The 20,528-nt window shown below is 30.8% G+C and overlaps 1 protein-coding gene, 1 long non-coding RNA gene and 5 other non-coding genes across 7 annotated transcripts; 6 read left to right on the top strand and 1 right to left on the bottom strand.

Annotated features, from left to right (window-relative positions):
• Nucleotides 1-2,321: 2,321 nt before the first annotated feature.
• Nucleotides 2,322-5,722, top strand: LOC111880997 (uncharacterized). The gene is made up of 2 exons (XR_002846649.2): nucleotides 2,322-3,104; nucleotides 3,180-5,722. It is a non-coding gene; the product is annotated as an uncharacterized LOC111880997 (long non-coding RNA).
• LOC111881002 (small nucleolar RNA R66) lies at nucleotides 2,745-2,820 on the top strand. The gene has a single exon (XR_002846653.1). It is a non-coding gene; the product is annotated as a small nucleolar RNA R66 (small nucleolar RNA).
• Nucleotides 2,906-2,996, top strand: LOC111881006 (small nucleolar RNA snoR118). The gene has a single exon (XR_002846657.1). It is a non-coding gene; the product is annotated as a small nucleolar RNA snoR118 (small nucleolar RNA).
• On the top strand, nucleotides 3,043-3,145 carry LOC111881004 (small nucleolar RNA snoR69Y). The gene has a single exon (XR_002846655.1). It is a non-coding gene; the product is annotated as a small nucleolar RNA snoR69Y (small nucleolar RNA).
• Nucleotides 3,180-3,281, top strand: LOC111881003 (small nucleolar RNA snoR69Y). Its single transcript, XR_002846654.1, has one exon. It is a non-coding gene; the product is annotated as a small nucleolar RNA snoR69Y (small nucleolar RNA).
• LOC111881005 (small nucleolar RNA snoR53Y) lies at nucleotides 3,403-3,479 on the top strand. The gene has a single exon (XR_002846656.1). It is a non-coding gene; the product is annotated as a small nucleolar RNA snoR53Y (small nucleolar RNA).
• Nucleotides 5,723-10,710: 4,988 nt separating the features above from the next.
• LOC111880987 (uncharacterized) lies at nucleotides 10,711-17,482 on the bottom strand. The gene is made up of 14 exons (XM_023877393.2): nucleotides 17,155-17,482; nucleotides 16,652-16,846; nucleotides 16,460-16,534; nucleotides 16,210-16,377; nucleotides 15,919-16,079; nucleotides 15,496-15,844; nucleotides 15,224-15,412; nucleotides 15,050-15,136; nucleotides 14,386-14,546; nucleotides 14,173-14,292; nucleotides 13,874-14,099; nucleotides 12,031-12,090; nucleotides 11,152-11,325; nucleotides 10,711-11,083 (listed from the first exon to the last, which is right to left on the bottom strand). The coding sequence occupies exons 1-14, from the start codon at nucleotides 17,338-17,340 to the stop codon at nucleotides 10,799-10,801; spliced, it is 2,436 nt and encodes an 811-aa protein (XP_023733161.1). The 5' UTR covers nucleotides 17,341-17,482; the 3' UTR covers nucleotides 10,711-10,798.
• Nucleotides 17,483-20,528: the final 3,046 nt, after the last annotated feature.

Here is a 20,528-nt window from a genome sequence, read left to right as displayed (position 1 = left end):
ATAAAAACTAAAAGTTAAAAAAGTTAATAAAAGCCAAAAGCTAATAGTTGTCTTAAGTAGCTTTTTGATTATGAACTATTTGTTTACAATAAAAGTGTTAAACTTATGCTCAACGAACCATTTGATTTAATTAGAATCGTTTTTTGTTAAGATTAAAAAATTAAAAGCTTTCAAAAATTCGTTGTCAAATACACCTATAAACAGTGCTCTAGGTGCACGGTGCACCCGAAAAAGGAGTAACGATAGTAACGATAATGATGAAAGTAAAATGGAAATATGTGTTGGAATGTTAGCGAGCAAACTTTAGTAAATACGAATTCTAAATCATCATTACTTCTCTCAATTCATTTTGTTAGTGCTAAACCCTCTTATCCTCCCACAAATATTTAATTCATATAATTTAGTGTTAGACATCGTTTTTTGCAATATTCCATTTACCATAGTTGTTATCATTTCAGTCAACATGGCAGTTACATAATTCAACATAAATATTATTGTAGACATTTTATTTTGTAGTCTAAAATTAAGCCGTAATATCAGATTTGTTAGTTTATATTTTTCTTATGACCGTAGTATTCGTTCTTAATTAATAAAATTTGAAAATTAGGTTTACAAACAATCACCTTTGATGGTATAATCTTTCCTACATATCTGTCAAGAAAATACGTATTTATGTGATTTACCCGATGATGATTGAGATTCTTCTGGAGTTCATGTCAAGAGGGTATTTCAACATCAACGTTGTAGACCTTGTTGTTCTTTTATTATCTTAAAAGATTATTAATATTGCTTCAAGTGACTTATTATCGTCAATCCAGCAAATTATCAAATAAATAACATGATAATGTTATGATGTGGAAGCCATATAGGATCTTATGTGACATGATTGGGTTTTAAATATGGGGTTTGCATCAAACCGGTCATTTTGTTGATATTGGACAAAGTTATAAATATAATGATATAATTAAGAAAAAAAATCTAGGTATCAAAATCGAAATTTTGTTTTAATATAGCGATTTTATTGCAATTAAAAAAATTATTACTTGAAGAACAAGAAGAACCGGTAATTTTGGTTGATATTTTGCAATCAAATTAAAAATATAATTACATAATTAAAAAAAAGTAAAATCAATATTAAAATCCAATATAGTCTTGCAATTTACCAAAGCAAAATAAAACAAAACTTTTTTAGTTACAGGATATGTTAGGCCATTAACTTGGACTTTTAATCCGTTAAAATATTTAGTTTTAGTTAAAACGGGCCACCTATATAAGCTTGGGCTTTGATTTTTGCGTTGACTAATTTTGTTCCTAAGATTCATGTCATTCAACCAATAACATTGCTACGTTTTTATTTACTTAATTTAAGTTGGATATAATTCGTGTGATGTTTCATCACCATAGAATGAATAGTTGAAATACCTACTTATTTAATCTAACTCCACTAAAAATTTCTTACATCTATCTCATTTGGGGAAAAATTCTATAAGGTTCATACTCTTTACCTTTTATTCTTCTTTTATGATTTATAATTAAATTAAAAGGGTTTCTCTATTAGTTTTGATAATTATATATAGGAATAATATTTTTTCCTTAAATTAGATTTAGTGTACATACATGATGATGAAGAAGAACAAGACATGGCTCATGATCTTCGTAGCCCTATTGCTAGTCTCAGGAACTATTGAAGAGAACGTTGATTTGGGACGAAAGGGAGGGTTTGGAACACCAAAGAATCCAGACATGGGAAATGAGGAAGAAGGAAAAGGTGATGCAGGAGTGGATAGTCATCACACATATATTTCGGCAAATCGTCCAGGAGGTGCCCATTAGCTACTTAGGTGCTGAAGCAAACCATTATGTCATCTGACATGAGGAATGTATGGGTGACGTTATAAATAAATAAAATCAATCGGGTACATGAATTTAGGTTTCACTATCTATGAGTTCTTTTTCTTTTTCTTGACATGGTATGTATGATAAATCATGAAACAACCATGTATATTTAACATGTAATATGTAATGTATGAGTTTGTTATTTTATATTTGCATGTTGTGTTTATCCTCCTTTTATATCCGTTTGAAGCAAAAACTAAAATATATATTCGACTCTGTTTGTTTAGATATTTTTTTTCTCACTTCCATTATGCTCCAAAAAATTATATTATTATATAATTATATAAAACATAATAGTTATTTATATACTAGTTTATAAAAAGCTTATTGAGCTTGAACAGGAATTGGGCTGCGATTTGGGCCACAGTTAGGTGCCCCAAATCCATAATATCAAAAACTGCCATTTTCATCGATTCAAACCCTAATCGCCATATTCATGAAACTACTATATAAACTGAAGCTGTAAGGGTTTATTCAACACACAGACAAAGATCCACAATATTCCAACGCCTCGAGGTTGTTCATCTGCATCTAAACTCGTATCTCTGATACTGTCTCTTGTTGTTGAATTTCTCTGATTTCGCTAAAACAGATATCTGAATTTTTTCTCGCCTCTTTGTGAGAAATCCTGTAGAAATCTTACTAATTGATGTGATTTTTCTATGGACTTACGTCCACAAGAGGCGTAAATTTATTGCGGAAATGTTGAGTCGCTTTGCCTCTGTTAATCACCGGGCGCAGCTAATAAAACCCCGCTAAATTCATCAACTTTTATTGGTTTTGTGTGGTTTTCTTTCTGTAAGTATTAATTGATGTTGCTTTTTGATATTTTTAAATCGAATTTGGTATCCAATGATGGCATGATATCTTTGAGACCTGATTTTAACATCTTGATGACAAGCTATAAGCATTTTCGCTGAGGATCCTTTCAAAATAAGTTCTTTATACTTTCAGCTGATAAATGACGAATTTTTCACCGATTTTTTTTCGTAAAAATTAGAAATTGTTCAGAGATGATGAATTTTGCACTGGGCTCTGAGAGCAATTGAATTAATTGCTTTGTTTGATGCATAATGCAGCCTAGAAAGCTAGTCTGATCGTTTATCTTTAATCATTTACATGATTGAAACAATTTTTTTGTTGATTATTGTTTGCGATGATGATTGGACTTGCATCCCAGCTCACTCTGAGACCTTAATATGTTTAAGGTTGTGGATTAAAATTAGTTCATTTGTAACTGAGCTTTATTTTGTATTTTTAACCCTTTATTTTTTTTGTTTAAGGCTTGCAATGATGATGGCATTATCTAATCCCAGCTCTATGAGACTTTAATTTGTTTAAGGTCAGGGAATTACAACGTTTAGTGTTTTATCTGAGCTTTTGGCTATTTTTAAATCTCTTTTGATGATTTTTTAATACAAATTTGAGGTGATTTTGAATTTCTTTATTACTTTTGTAATAAAACATATTTGATAAAACACAAATTTGATGGGTTTTCTATTTGATGTTCCCGATGATGCATGAATTTGACCATGCTAATTCTGATTATGATGATACATTGTTATGTCATTTCTGAGGGAACAAAAAACATTTACAAAACTTAATGATACAAAATCATACATTAAATGTTTTTTTTATCTATCACACAGCTAAAAACAATGTAATCCATTTAAGACGAAATCTGTTTGAGGAAACAATATTGATATTAGAAACAATTATATATATACTGTGTGTTACATGGTGGTTAAAATTGTAAAATAAAAATATAACAATTAATCAGATAAATTTAAGAACAATTGTTTATATAACACATTGAAATAGTATATTATTAAGTATTTTATGTTTATTTAAAAATAATTTATAAATTACATATAAATAATAAGAACATTACTTTTAGTGATAGTTAATAAATAAAGAGTAAATTACACGTCTAGTCTTTATGGTTCAGAGTAATTTGTGCGTTTAGTCTTTAACTTATTTTTTTAGCGTTTGGTTTTTAACTTATTTTTTTAACATAGAAGATTCTTGATATTTGGTTTTGTTATGCTCTTGGTCCTTGTTTTGTCTAAAAAGATTATTTTGCCTTTGAATTTTTAATTTGTTTAAATAAACACAACTTTAATCTCGTCCCCTCATTTTATTTTACATATTTCATTATTTTTTTTTGTATTTAAATAATAGTCTTTTAGGTAAGATAGGACATAAAAACAGACTGTAGGATCCAAACATGTAATAAAAACAAATAGTAAAGACATTTTGAATTAAAAAACTAAATTAGGGACCAATCATGTATATCACCTCAAACCATAAGGAACATTTGTGTATTTTACTCATAAATAAATAATGTTGGCATACCATCAAATATAAAATTTGATATATTGAAATAACAATCATATTAATTTTTTTAAAAGCATGGTCTAAAAACTAATTGTTTGGAAATCACTATTTTATAAAATATTAGATAAAACAATATCCTTTCTAAAACAATGTATTTGTCCAAATGTAATAAAAAATATTTTTCTTTCCCATAAACTAAATTATAAGAACATAAATTATGATATTATGTATGAGTGAACTATGACAAGTAAGTTGATACAAATTTTTTATTAGTTGATTTCTACGATCAACAGTGAAATTCCTTTTTTAATTAATTGAGATTTAAATATAATTCAACTTTTTTCAAACAGTTAATGAACCATGGGGGTATTAACGTCATTATAAAGGTAATTCGTGCCAACATAATAGCATAATTTTTTTTCCAACTAAAATCTCTATTCAATTGAGAGACAGATAGTTGGCAGCCAAAATGATGTATGAGACGCAGAATTTTCATTAATCCTTACTTTACATGGTTGTATTATGGAGTATTTATTATCACTTTTCACAAGGATGTAGAAATTTTAAGTCACACACATAAATCAAATACATACACAACCACAAATTCAATTAGAGGTGGCAATCGTGTCGTGTCTGGTTTTTGTCGTGTCGAAACACTAAACGGATTGAAAGTGTTTGACCTTAACCCGGCCCATTTAACTAACGTGTCGTGTCATGTCAACCCATTTATTTTCGTGTCGGGTTTCGGGTTAGGGCTATACCTTGAAATATGTCATGTGAGGTTAAAAGATTGAGCATGTTGAAAGAGTATGAGTTTGGTAGGCGGAAAGAAAAAACTAACTGTTTTGAGGCAGAATAGACGAAGTCATAGCAAGTCTAGATGACAAAATTAAAAGAGTGAGAGTTAGATAGGCGGATGACAAGGTCATGAGGATGTGAGAGTTGTGAAAGTGATTGGGTAGTTTGGGAAAGAATAGAAAAACTGAAATGAAATTTTGATCTAGACGGCTAAGTCATTTCAACATTATAAAACAATTCAATTCGAATGTTTTCTTTTACTTATGCTTTTGTTTTTGTATCTATCTAGTTTATTTAAATAATTTAAAAAACTTGCATATAAATAAATGGGTTATTTTCGAGTCATAAATTGAAATTCTCAATCCTAACCTTATCCATTTAATTTTCGTGTTGTGTCAATATGTTTATTTAAACGAGTTGAAATAATTTACCCAAACCTGTTTATTTCGTGTCGGGTTTGTGTCAGGTTTCGTGTCGTGTTGGATCAACTGAGAAATATTAATTTGGGGTAACAATCATGTGAAGTTAAACAATTGCCCATCAATTGAGAAAAGATCAACTGAGAAATATTAAATTGGGGTAACGATCATGTGAAGTTAAATAATTGCCCATCAATTGAGAAATCTCAATAACGATATATATTTTACACTTGCAGCTTAGTTTACTTGCGGTACAATACTACCATTTACAATCTACTTTCATCAAGCAATGATTTTTTTTTTTTTAAATTGCTCCAAAATTAAAGACCAATTATATACATTGATGCACTCCACAAAATCAAAACACAAAATCAAAATGCAAAGCCTTGTGCCTCTAAACCGTCAGTTAGTCAAGGTTTATCACCCAAAAGAAATCAATTACCTACGATAATCAATATACTTTACATAGTATTAAGCAATTCGAAATTTTAGTAAAGTCCATGTGATAGTTAAAAAAAATCAATAGTATTTAAAAAGCATCATGCATATGGATTAAAAACACAATATCACGTGTCCTTTCAAATTGTATGTAGCCACTTAGATAATAAAGTAGTCCACTTATCTTTTTTTTCTTAGACCATCCGTTATGGTCTTCACGACCACCTCCTTCTTCCACCTCCACATCACCATCACAACTATTCCTCAACCTAATGAGATGGTCACTTCCTCGTGGTCTGCAAGAAAGAAGAAGACAGGAAGAGAGAAGAAGTAGAGAGAAGAAGAGAGGGGAAGAGACCTGATTCGTTGTCTGCCTCCGTCATCTCCAACACGAACCGCCACGACCACGAGCCACCACGAGGCAGTGGGATGGTGTGCACAAATGTGGTTCGTGGCCAGCTAGACCACGGAGGCCTTCGTTCTAGGTATACCGGATGGCTTTATCACCCAAAAGAAATCAATTACTCAACCTACGATAATCAAATATATTTTACATACTATTAATCAATTTGAAATTTTAGTAAAATCCATATGATAGTTAAAAAAAATCAACAATATTTAAAATGCATCACGCATATTGATTAAAAATACAATATTAGGTGTCCTTTCAAATAGAATGTAGCCATTTAGGTAATAGAGTAGCAGACTTACCTTTTTTTTCTTATCAGACGTAACAAAAGAGTTCTCGTGATCAAATAGATAAGAGTGGATTACTTTATCTTTTTTTTTTTTTTACGTTTAGCCATATTGTGAATCAAATTAAAAGGACTTTCAAGCCTACCTGGCATAATAAAAAATGGTGAAATGAATAAGCAAAAAGAATCTATAATTATGCATTGATGTTACCTTCTTTAGTGGATTTATTTTGAAACTGATTATAGATTTTGATATAACTCACAAATTCATGGCCTTTAGTGCTACGATTAATACAAATAATTGTGAATGGAACATGAAATTTTAACATAAACTATAAATTAATCACATTTTTACATCTGAAGGCATGAGAAGGAGAAGTGGGAAGAGGGAAGAGGGAAGAGTCGCACATAATGATGACCATAATAATACATTTAAAAGTGATATTTGAAACTCAAAGCTGAAACTCTAGAATTAAAATCGACATACCATTTTGGTTTTCTGTTGATGTCAATGTTTTCTGACTTTTGATTTATGGATATGTTGTTGTAATAGACATTGAAACATGAAAAAAAAACAATTTGAAGCTGCGAATATGAAATTGTATTTGAAAAAGAAAACTAATTAATATAAATTATATAACAACTATATATTTTTTTTTAATTTCAAAGCCATCAAAATTTAAAGTTTCACCAAAAACATATGGATAAACATATGTAGACGTACTTTTTCCCTCAGAAGACTCCTTTTGATCTTCATACCCTTAATATATTTGATTTTTAAATATGAAATTGAAATAAACTTCACCAGTAGAAATCTGAAACATATATTTGGAAAAGAAAAAAGAAAAAACTCACGGATGAATATGAACAAGCATAATAAGAAAGCAGAGAGGGGCATTAAGGAGGGGGAATAAGGTTTGAGAGTGAGGTCGAGTAGTAACCTCAACTATGTAACGGGGACCAATAATTCCAGTGGTTTTGATGAGTTGCACATGATGGGAAGGAGAAGGGATGAAAATTAGAAGTGTAAAATAGGAGCTTCTATTGAGATACAAACGTAGATCCAATTTATATTTGGAGAAGATTTCTCGATTTCTTGCTGTAACGATTGATATGCATTCCAAAAATATCACGGAGAATATGATAACTGAATACGGTATTTAATACAAGCAGGGCCAATTTAGGAAATTCAGTTAGATGATAAAAGCGGGAAAAATCGATTGGGAGGGGCTAATAGAATGTTGCGTGACAAAATTGGTTTTATTTATTAGATTAGGGGATATGTTTAAAAAAGGAAATGCATGAAATGAAAGAAAGGAAACATAGGAAAAGAGTGAAATTGGATGGATATACTAGATAGAAAAGGTTCTAAATGTCATATTGCTTGGATTGGCGGGCCAAAGCAAGGGCGAACTTTGGCTAGCCATAATGTTTTTCTAAGATGCTGTAATTTTTAGAATGTTATTTTATCATTTAATAAAAAAAATTAACAAAAATTCAAAATTTTTAGACCCAATTAGAAAAAACAAAGAACAAAAGATTTTGCGCCTTGAAAATAATTGTGTCATTAACACCCTAAGTTGTTTTTTGGTGAGAAATTGATTTGTTAAAGTAATTAAATTTTTGGTTTGTTCATTGTGTGACTATTTTTTTTACACATTAGGTAAGGAATTTCTGAAAGAGTTCATATATAACAATTATGATTGGAGACAGGAGCCACCTTCAACTATTTTAGTTCAGCTTTTATATATGATTGGTTGTTGGTGAGGTATCTTTATCTCTTTGACTTTGATTCTTTAGAAAAGTTATTATATATTATTAATTATGAACTCTCGTCATAAACTTGCATGTCATATATTATGGCTTCCATCTTTCAAAATGAGAATCAATTTTTTCAAACAGATTATAATTAAGAAGTGTCACCACATACAATGTAAAAAACCAAACATAAACTGCATACGGTGTGAAAAACCAAACATATCAAATGCAAATGGTATAAGCACTTGTTGATTTTTCATGCATGATTTTTTATGTTTGGTGACTTTGTCTGTAGCAGCTTTTAAAATAACTTGTCCCGCCGTGAAACCCACAGCCCTTAAGCCCACGAGAGGGGATACCCTTGTAAGTCTACACATGTGTGTTTCCCTCCAACCCATCCAAAAACCAAAATAAAGGTTGATCTTCCTTCTGTCTAGTCAGTCAAGAAATTCGCAGTTGTCTCTTTCTTTGTGCAAATCTCGGCACACTTAAATATATCAAACAAAACATCCCTAATAATATCATGTATGTATTTGAACCCTGAGAGTTCTTTACAGTTAAATGCATGCTCTCAAAAAGAGTCCAAACATGCATTGCGACACATCAGACATATCTTGTCAGCTGGGAATATTGGTATTATGAGCCAATATTTGAGGATAGTGCGATACTCCACAGGAGACCAAACTCATCTATAGGGATAGATAGAAAATCTTGAGCATGTGGTGCACATAAGCATTGGAAAATCGCTTTCTGTCGAGCTGTCATGTCGAGATGCACTTACATATCTTGGACAATTTTACAAAAACGGACACTCGCCAGTGTATTCTAAAATTTAAAGTCTAAAATCATAATTTAATCCCATTTTCTCATCACAATCTACTAAAAGTTATATTTTCTTTTTCATTTATAATATATGTGTTGTAAACCAATATTAAAAGAGTTCTATTTTAAATTTGTAAATTTAAAGAACCCAGAAGTCATGGTGTTACGTTTATAGAACATAAAATGTAATATTTTATTTGTTAGATTAAAAAGGCAATAGAAATTAGATAATATTTGTAATTTAAGACTTTTATCTGTTATTCTAAAATTATTCTAAGATGATTATTTTTATTAGTTTTTTAGGAGGTAGATTATATATATTTATTCTAATTTATGATTTCGGCTAAAAAATCAATAGATATCTCGACTTTGGGGACTGTAAGTCAATGAATATGAAACGAAAAATGACAATATTATAATCAAAAATCATGTACAAACTCTAGACTACATTTTAGAAAAAACTGCATGTTATTCGGATTTCAAACGAATTAGATACACATAAAAAAATCTGAAAAACATAAAATATTCAGCTTTGATATCCTGACTTTGAACGATTGGAAGTCAATGAATATTAACTCAAAAATAACAAAATTATAGTCTAAAATCATGTAAAAAAAAAAAAAACACCTCATGCCAATCAAACTTTAAATGAATAAGATACGCATGTTTTAAACTTTTTCATAAAAACCGGTTCCGACCCTTAAAACGGACTCAGGTACCTAACACGGTTCCGGTTCTTAAACCCGGTTTACCCAGACCCGAAACCCGGATAAAGTCATTCTTTAAACCCGGGATCCGGAACAGTTCTACATATTCCGGTTTTAACGGTTCCGATTACGGTCCGATTTTGGTTCCAGTCCGGTTTTCCGGTTCTAAATCTCATCCCAACCACCCTATTACAATTTTTCTAGACCAAAACCTATCCTCCTTGTCCCACCATTTCCTAAAATCACGTCACCCAACACCTCCATATACCACCCACCCTCACTAGGGATGTCAATTGGGAAGAAAGAGTACGATTTTTTTTCATACCATATCTCATAACCATTTATCCGGCCTAAAAGTTTCAGATTCGGTTTTCCTGTTGGATTCGAGTACTTTTGCCATCGGTAAAGAAGAATAACATCATGATTCCAAGCATTAAACACATGCGTTGAGAGTTCAAAACCATCAAATAAGATAATTTTCTTGAGATGATCATCTCAAGGTTGATAACTAAATGATTAAAACTTGAGCAACTCCTTTTGGAGTGCTTCAATTACAGCTAACCAATAACCCCCATTAAATCATCACGGCGGCGGTAGTTTAGACATGAAAATTTTAGAAGGGAAATTTTACCATGCCCGTATCCGTTATTTTTAACGAGCAAAAAAATAATTTGTGTTTTTCTGGAATTTGTCCATAAAGTATATATCTCTGATAATTATTAGTTAAAATCACTAGCTTGTAATATACACATTCAATGTTCTAAAAGTTATGATATATTTAAGTTAAAAATGTTGAATTTTGAACAACTGAATATTTTCCAAGTATGTCAACAGTTGAAGTTGAAGGAAGAAAAGTTGAAGTTTATATAATTATATCTAGGGCCTTGTACAAATTTATAAAAGGTTTGTTCCGGCATAAACTAACTAATTACCTAACAGTAACAGGGGATGAAAAGAAAATAACAAGAAAATAAACAAAAAGACCTGCTATGAGAATCCCAGCATACACCAAGCTTTGTGAAGTCTCCTGCTTGGGTGACTTGTACTTTATCTCACAACATTTCATTTTTTCCCTTTCATTCTCCAGAACATGATCCACATACTGCTGTGTGAAAATGGAGCTTTGAAGAATCTCGGTGCTGTTCACATTTGCATCTTGTAATCGATGATCATATAGCAGAGAAGATAAATCCACAAGCTGTTCTTCAAGTCCCTGTTTTTTTTTTTTTTTCAATTATAATCATCACATTCATTAATATTATTGATAATATAAAAACTTACATCCAAATATTTTTCGAGGCGTTGGACTAGTTCATGAGGAAAAGGCTCAGGCAAATTTGTTTCTTTTTTGTAGAATTTTTCAAGCCATAATTCGGTTGTTGTCTTGTTTTTCTTCCCCTTTACTGCTTCACCAAGTGGAGTTTTCAAATACTCCCCCGCAAAAGCTTGGACAGACTATTTAACAATTTTAAATAAGCACACCTTGTCAAGAATGAAAATATTAAAAATAAATTTTCATTTTTGGCCCCTGATTTTTGCAATTTTGGTCCTTATTTGAGCTTTTTGGTCCATATTTCAAGTAAAATGTGTAAATGACTATTTTTCTAAAAAAATAATAGAGAAACTAAAAAATAAAAGATAAAGTTACATTTTGGGTCCCTTGTTTGTGCAATTTTGGTCCCAAACAGGTTTCACTTTTAATTTTGGTCCTTATTTGAGATTTTTCTAACATTTTTGATCCATGTTCTAAGTAAAATGACTATATTTTTGGGACCAAAAATGTAATTTACTCTATAAAACAACAAAAAAACTAAAAATAAAAGATAAAAGTTACATTTTTGGTCCCTGAATATAACGGGTTTGTGCAATTTTGGTCCCAAAAAGGTTTCACTTGCATTTTGGTCCTTATTTGAGATTTTTCTAACATTTTTGATCCATGTTCTAAGGAAAATGACTATTTTTGGGACCAAAATTGCAAAAAGCAGTTATATTCAGGGACAAAAAATAGACATTTTACTTGGAACGGAGATGAAAAACGTTACAAGAACAAAAAAATGGAAGATAAAACTTTTTGGGACCAAAATTGAAAAAAATCAAAAATACAAAGTGACCAAAAATGTAACTTATTCAAAATTAAATAAATAAAATAACAAAATTTACCTCTGATGTCTCTCGAATCCTATGAAGAGCAGAGTCTACACGTGCATATATCGTATTTCTCTGAGTAATAAATCAATCCAACAAAATTAATACCAAATCATCATATCATTATCACCATGCCTTTTTTTTATAGGCAAATGACATAAAAGCCCTTAAGTTTTCAAAAAAATGTCGGTTTTACCCTTAGGCGTGTTTTAGGTACAGTAAAGCCGGATGTTTTGTTTAATTTGTTCATTTATACCCTTTTAGCCGTTTTCAGGTAACCGGTACCGGTTACCTGATGCTAGTAAAGCCCTTAAGTTTTAAAAAATGTTCAGATTTACTATTACTTTGATTATTATTATGATTTTGATTATTATTATTATTATTATTATTATTATTATTATTATTGTATATGTTTAATACGTTTTTACATGTATAAAAATATTTTATACATATATTTTTAAATAAGTTTTTAAATGTATAAAATATTTTTATAGATTTAAAAATATATTTACGTCTATTTAGTACTTGTATAGATTTGAAAGCCAATTTACGCCTTTAAAAATGTATTTAGTAGGTATATATATATATATATATATATATATATATATATATATATATATATATATATATATATATATATATATATATATATATATATATATATATATATATATATATTTCGTAGAAAAACATATTGTATACATATAAATATAAAAATATTTGTTTCTATGTTTATATTGTATAAAAGATATAATTATATGTATTTGTACATATTACTAAGCATATATACATATTTATATGGTAAAATACATATAAACAAAACATTTTTTTAATTATTTACGTTATTCATCAACCAAAACACACACACAAAAAAAAAATGGTGTTTGCTTACTATGCATAAAAATGTATTTAATTCATATTTATATGTATACAATAGTTTTTATACAAATAAATATATTTGTTAAATACAAATAAAAAACGTATTTATACATTTAAAAATATTTTTAGTTGTATTTATATAAATATGTATTTATTTTGTATAAAAACTATCGTATACGTATAAATATGAAATAAATACATATTCATAGTTAGTAAGCAAAAACCAAAAACCATTTTTTGGTGTTTTGGTTGATGAATCACCCAAAGAATAAAAAAAATGTTTCGTATATATGTATTTTACCATATAAATATGTATAAATACATATTGTATACATATAAATATGAAATAATACATATTTATACTTAGTAATATGTACAAATACATATAATTATACCTTTGATACAATATAGACCTTATAAATAGGTTATTTTATATTTATATGTAATATGTTTTTATATGAAATAGATATATATATATATATATATATATATATATATATATATATATATATATTTATACCTGCTAAATACAAATAAGTATACTTTTAATATATAAATACGCTTTTAAAGGAATACATAGGCTTTCAAATGTATATAAATGCTAAATACAAGTACATATATTTTTAAAAATGTATTTATATCTATAAAAATATTTTTATATATTTAAGAATATATGTATAAAATATTTTTATACATTTAAAAACGTATCAAATAATAATAATAATAATAATAATAATAATAATAATAATAAAATAATCAAAGTAAGGGTAAACCCGAACATTCATAAAAACTTAAAGGCTTTACTGGCATCAGGTAAGTGACTTGGAAACCGGTTAAAAGAGTATAAATGAAGAAATTAAACAAAACATTCAGCTTTCTTTACTACCAGGTAAAACCGACATTTTTATAAAAACTTAAGGGGTTTTATGTCATTTGCCCTTTTTTTAAGGCATAAAGAGCATTTGTTCATTATTCTTACTAGTGCAACATCTTGAAGCAATTGACTGATTTTAGAAGCATTAGAAAAAGGTCCAAATGGATGACAACCAGCAGCCAATAGCCAATTGACAACTGGCCTTTCGTGAATATGAGAAGCTTTTTCATATGGAGCACTTAATCCACCCACAACAGAAGCTAATCCAGCCACTATATGACGTTGTGCTTGTAATGGAACAACATGCCTTCTTTCTGTTTCCGACACATAACTACCCCCAAAAAGAAATAAAATTTATGATTTTTTTTTACATAATTGTGAAAATAAAAGTGAGATTTACATACCTTAAGGGTATCTTTTCACTTTGATGCTGAAGGACAATAACAACATCGTTACTTGTCCACAAAAGGCTCTCATCATCCATCATAAGGTGTGGGTCCACATCAGCTAACGATAATACAAATCTGCAAAAAAAAAAAAAAAAAAAAAAAAAAAAAAAAAAAAAAATTGTAAAGTCGGTTTTTTTTATAAACAACAAAAAGTGATGAATTACTCACACAGGAACAACTCTTGTTCCATAAGTACGATGAATGTCTCCTTGTTTCTTTTGCACTATTTTGGTTTTCTTTTTTTTAGATTTAGAGTTAAAATTATAAGACCAATTAGGTTTATGTTTTAAAATTGAATCACTCGCGCCATCTGGCTCATCCATCCAATGCTGTAAAGAAAAGGAACTATTGTCAGTGTAAAAAATTTATTGAGAGAGAGAGAGAGAAAAAAAAAATTACACAAATGATCCATGTTGTATAGTGAAAATTACAGATTCAATCCATGTTTCCATTTCGTTACAAGGAGTCTCCTCATGGTTTCAATTAGTTGTGGTTTTGGTCCATCCAACTAACACTGACATTAAACCTTATAAAATGACACTATTGTACCCTTTTTTTTTTTCTTTTTTACAATCTTCTTATATTTTTATTTATCTATTATTGAGAGGGGTGGTCCCCTCTCAATAATAAGTATAATATAAAAAGAGACAGAATAAGGGTAAAAATGTCATTTTTTGATGACTTAAACTCTGTGAGTTGAAGGGACTAAAACCACAGGGACACTATTGAAACCTGCAATTTTCACTCGCTACCATACTACTACCATAGGGACATTTTTTGTAATTTTGCTCTAAAAAAATATGTTAACATAAGTTATAATTTATAAACTAACCTGACGAAGGAAAAATTTATCAGAAAGTGAAGGGTCTGAGACTTCAAGTAAACCAGATGCTAATACATCAGCAGATCGTTCCATTTCCTATTATTAAAGAATTTGTACAATAAATATATTGTAAAAACAAATTACAGTTTTGACCCAAAAGTATTAATATATTGCAATTTGTACCTCTTTAAGAATAGCACCATCAAGATATGTTTTTGTATGAACATGAAAACGTCCATCTTTTTTAGTTTCCTGTAATGAATGGCCTCTCATAGCTTTTGAAACAGCAATTGCTAATTTTTCATGAACATGTAAAGAATGTGAGCCACCAATTATCACTACTTCTTCCCCTTTGTGTACCATTTTTTTAACCTAAGAAAAAAAAAATAAAGAACATAGAAAAAAAAAGATATTGTAATTTGTAAAGGTTAAGATTTTGAAGAAAAGAAATGCACCTCGGCTTTAATGGCTTCCATATCTATACTGTAGTTCTTGCCTTTTTCCATGATGTTAAATCGGTTATGATTTTGGAGGACAATTATTGGGACAAGTAGCCTTGTTGCAAGATCTACTGTTTCAAATCTGACATCTGGAGCAATAACATGTTGAACTGTGATCCCAATTATAGCAGCAAGTTGACCAATAAAGTTGTCATGTGTAGTGGAATGATGATTAGCAGAAACTGAGGATTGAGGAAACATTGTATTTCGCAAACGTGGAAGTGTTTTCGAACTAACACTTCCTTCTTCTGTTTCGATTTTTCCATATGTACATGGGCCTGCTGAGATGTCAATCACAACAAACCTACCACCCAAGGGTAAATCAGTCAATATGTTACTTATATTTTTATGAGTATTATGTATTGAGTATTGACTTACCTTCCAGAGCCAAGCCATACTTGAGATGCTCCACCTCCATTATAATGATAACGATAAATGTAGCCTCCTTCTTGTTTCTTTATTTCTTCTTCAGTTAACTGATTTGAATCACGTTTTAAATTATTAAAATCAATATCATGATTCCTAGGATCCATTCTAACCTGTAAAACAATAATCAAGCAAGGAAACATGAGCCATTCATTAAGCCATTAACAAAACAATGGATAATAATAATAATAATAATAATAATAATAATAATAATAATACAAAATGCGGGATGTTAAAACATACTTTATCAAAATTCACAATAAATATTGCTGTTGGCATAGGTCTATCTGCCTCTTCAGCATTATATCCCATATTGTCAAAGTCAAACAAGTAGGAGTAAAGCTTCTGAAATTCTGGCTCCACAACTGATGCATCTACATCAAATGCTGGAACTTCCCTTCCAAAATCAGACTACAATTTACATATTTTGAAGTTCAATAAAAAATCAAGCTATATAATTGTACAAGTCACGAAAGAATAAATGATTAATTACCTCTCTGGCTGTTCCAGAAGGAACCATGGCTGCTTTTAGAGCTTTTTCAAGTGCTATCAGTTCTGGCTGTGCAGCCTGTAGAAAGTGAAAAGGAAAAAAAAAAAAAAAAAAAAAACATTTTTCAATATTTTTAAGATGTTTCTATGGTGAACAAAACAAATAGATTGAGCTAAATATGTAGAAAGAGCTTACTGGAAATGCATTGAACACCATGTGATGTTCAATATCAAGAGGCTCTCCAGTTTCTAGACATGAGGGCCTGTGAGAAGGAAAGCCTACTCGTAGAAACTCTTCAAGTTTTTGTGAATCCATTGTATATCTGTAACCTCCATCTCCACTGAAACCAATCAGGACGACATTTACTTCAAGTGGGACTTGGAAGGGAACCTGCATCAAGTTATTACATCACAAAGTTTTTTGTGAATCATTTGTATGTCTATAACCTCCACACTCGGATATGCTTCAAAGTTAATTTGATGAAATCATCGAAATTATATAGTTATTGGAATTACATACGGATCAAGAATGTACTTTAGATATGTTAAGTGAATTTAACAAAAACAAAAACTGAAACTTGAAGAGAAAAGTAACAGCAGATTTTTAATCTACCGAACTTGTACTTCGTAATCGCAATTGATTAGAATCAAGCTTGATTAGATAGAAATTACTATCAAATTAGATTCTCAAGATTGTACCTCAGCGCGAGAATGGAGCATACTGCGAACATCCGATCGAATACTATCTTTAACGTCTTGGAAAGCACTGTGGTGCCATTGGGGATGACCCGGATCTCTTCTGTAAGCTTGAGGCGAAGCTGATTCTGAATTTTTCAGTAGAAGAAATACGAAAAGACATAAGAGGATGCGAGGAATCGACTCCATTTTTAAAAATCAAAGCTTTCTTAGCCCTAATTTATTTCTTCTTCATGTATAACTTTTTCCGTCAGCGAGTATTTTGCTCTTCAGCCCGTCGCCAGGGATGGCGTTTACTAGTGAAGACCAAGGCAATGCGGCCGTGGTTTTTTACTTGCAAAAATGGTCCCTTAGTTTTATATAAAAACTTAAGTCCTAACTTTTTTTAACCATTCATCTTTTAGCATTTTTCTTGCAAAAATGGTCCATTCTATATACGACATCAAAGGATGTCTTTCAACCCTCATCATGTGCCTTGTATGTAAGGGCATTTTCTTCCAATATTTTGTATCTATCCCCTTTGAACGTTTGAATGTCTTTATAAATAGAATTGTATAACTGAACTTCTTCACGTACCCATACACATCAATTATATAGGATTGTGAAATTCAAAAGAATAGAAAATGGTATTTTGCAATTGTGGCCGATATGCGATGGTATTAACCTCATGGACGATCACCAACCCTAGTCGGAGGGTTCTAGTCTTGTTCAAAACCTAAGTCGAGCTGTCATAGATCCATGGTAATCATATCAAGTTTGCTGATGATGATAAATAGGGATTCAACTGAAACCCATGTTAAGAAGCAGCAAATGATGCAACTATATTTCTTCATAATATGTGTTTTTATTGATAATATGTCAAAGTTCCAAGTGTTTAGTTAATTTCATCTCAGTGGCATTGAAGAAATAGTTTATTGTATTATTGTAAAGTTTTTCATGGATTATAAAATAGAATTAGTTATGATTCTTATGTATTATGTATTTATTGACATTGTTAAAATTAAAGTCAATGAAACTACTTAAGATAATTTCACCAACTGATATTACAAAATATGGGATCAACCTTTTGCATTTTCATCACTTGGAATGTTACCAAATATGACAATATAGTTTATAGACAATGTTACCTAATGTCCCAAATAGCAATATACATTATAGAAAAATATGCAACATGCATTAGACATAACATGTACTTATATAAAAGTCAAATTAACTTGTGTTGGGATACAAACACCATTTAAAAAAAAGGACATGGCAAGTTAGTATACGTTTACATACACTTAGCTAATAAATCCAAAAAATATTGAAAAACCTAACCAAAAAGGCTCCAACTCTCCAACTTTATAATCCACTAATATTGAGATTTCATCGGCAACAGTATTAATGTATGTTCATTCATTGACTCTTTATGTGTAACATCCTGTTCTGGATAGTTTTGTGTTTTAAGGCCAGTGGGCCTTAATCCGAGTATGAGAAAGTTTTGAGGCTTTGAAAGAAAAAGGTTTAGGCCCTTTTGGGATGTGGGTAAGGTAGGTTGTGTGGTAAAAGAGTTCGGTTTGTGCTTTAAAGCCCAAACGTATTTCTAAAGGCATTAGTTCGGGCTTTTCATGAATTTTGGATCTGAATTCGAGTGGGCTTCAGGAGGAATAAAGTTGATAGAAGTGTAGGGCTTCTTGTTACCTTTTCATGGATATAAGAATCGTCAGAAACGGATTTATAACGAAGAAGTTATGGTCTTCAAAAATTTTGTGGTTTCAGGCTTAGCCGAGTACACTGGGCGTACGCTGATCAGACCTGAACCCTATTTTAGGGTCTTGGACCCTATTTAAGCTCCTTATATCATAACCTAACCCTAATATCTTCAGCCTCCATCCCTCTAAACCCTAGAAATCGACCCTAAGCCTCCATTTGAGTGATAATTGAGCATTTTGGTGATTTAGTGAGTTTTTGGTGCATATTGTGGAAGAAGGAGTTCCTTGAGGAAGCATTGCTTGGCTTGGAGCTTGTGGATCCAATCCCTAATAAGATTGATCTAGCTCCAAAAAGCATAAAGTTTGAATCTTGGTGGCTTTACGTTGTTACATTTTGAGCCACCATCGTAGTCCTAAAAAATTATAACTAAAAAATTTTATTTTTAAATCAATAAAACATACAACGAGTTGTTCCAAAGCCGATCAAAGTGAATATATTATTTAAACATTAGAGTAATTTCATTAATTGCTAATGTGCAAAACTCTAGGGGATGATGTGCAGTCACGTCGGGTCCTTCCCTTTCAAACCGAAAGTACCTAAAACCATAAATATGAAATCGTAAGCACAAATTTTAGTGAGTTTTTCAAAATACAACATACCCAAAACATACAAATTTCATGGGCTACCCCCATAGTCTTTCCTTGCAATTTCGAGGGTCAGATCAAAGTCTTACATACAAGTGTCATGGACTACCCTCATGGTCTTTCCTTGAAATGTCGAGGGCCAAATCCCGGTCTTACATACAAGTGTCAAGGGCCAGATCCTGTTCTTTCATACAATTGTCAGTGGCCAAATCTTGGTCTTTCATATAATTACAGGGGTCAGATCCTGGTCTTTCATCCAAACATCATATAAACAACTAGAATTCCACATAACAAGTAATAGGTCGGCATTGGTGTCGTCGCCCCATGGATATAGTGAGAAAACTCACCTCAAACTGCTGAAACAATTTGATAAAATGTTCGGTATGTTAATCCGGGAAATCTCTGCACTAAATATCATCAAATAATACCATGATTAACAATTAGGTCATAAACCATAACCGGGGTGTAACATCCCAAAATTCAAGACCAAAAATTTCATTTATAATTAAGTAATTATAAAACTAATAGTCTAAAAACATCTATAGTGCCATCCCATGTCAAAACCAATATTTCAATAATCAAAACATGTCATAATAAAACAACATCAAAGTATAACTCCCAAAGATCTCATGTGAGGAAATCATGGTGTGAAGTGTTGCAATCATGCCAACTCCTTTTCCTTTTGAAGAAGAAGTACCTGAAACCAAAACTGAAAACCGTAAGCACAAAGCTTAGTGAGTTCCCCCATCATACCACATAATCACATACTGCCAAGCATATCTGGGTGCCCGAACTACCATATCAAGCATATTTGGGTGCTCGACCTACCCTGTCAAACATATATGGGTGCCCGACCTACCCTCCGGTATATTTTAACCGGTTATAGGGTCTATTTCACCCCTACCACTACCACATAATAACATAACATACACATATTGTCAGGCATATGTTGGTGCCCGACCTACCCTCCGGTGTATTCTAACCGGTTACGAGGTCTGTTTTGCCCCCTACCACTACCCCATAATAACATAGCAAATAAGC

Source organism: Lactuca sativa, chromosome 6 (genome assembly GCF_002870075.4).
Source record: "Lactuca sativa cultivar Salinas chromosome 6, Lsat_Salinas_v11, whole genome shotgun sequence".
NCBI lineage: Eukaryota > Viridiplantae > Streptophyta > Magnoliopsida > Asterales > Asteraceae > Lactuca > Lactuca sativa.
Note: the sequence above shows the minus strand (reverse complement) of the source record. Positions and strands in the feature narration are given on the sequence as shown.

Bases quoted from the DNA above. Each gene is read 5' to 3' on its own strand.
- LOC111880987 (XM_023877393.2), bottom strand. From the start codon at position 17,340: ATGGAGTCGATTCCTCGCATCCTCTTATGTCTTTTCGTATTTCTTCTA. The intron at 16,847-17,154 runs GTACAATCTTGA...AACTTGATGCAG, and splicing joins TGCTCCATTCTCGCGCTGAG to GTTCCCTTCCAAGTCCCACT. The intron at 14,100-14,172 runs GTATGTAAATCT...TTTTGGGGGTAG, and splicing joins AGTGAAAAGATACCCTTAAG to TTATGTGTCGGAAACAGAAA.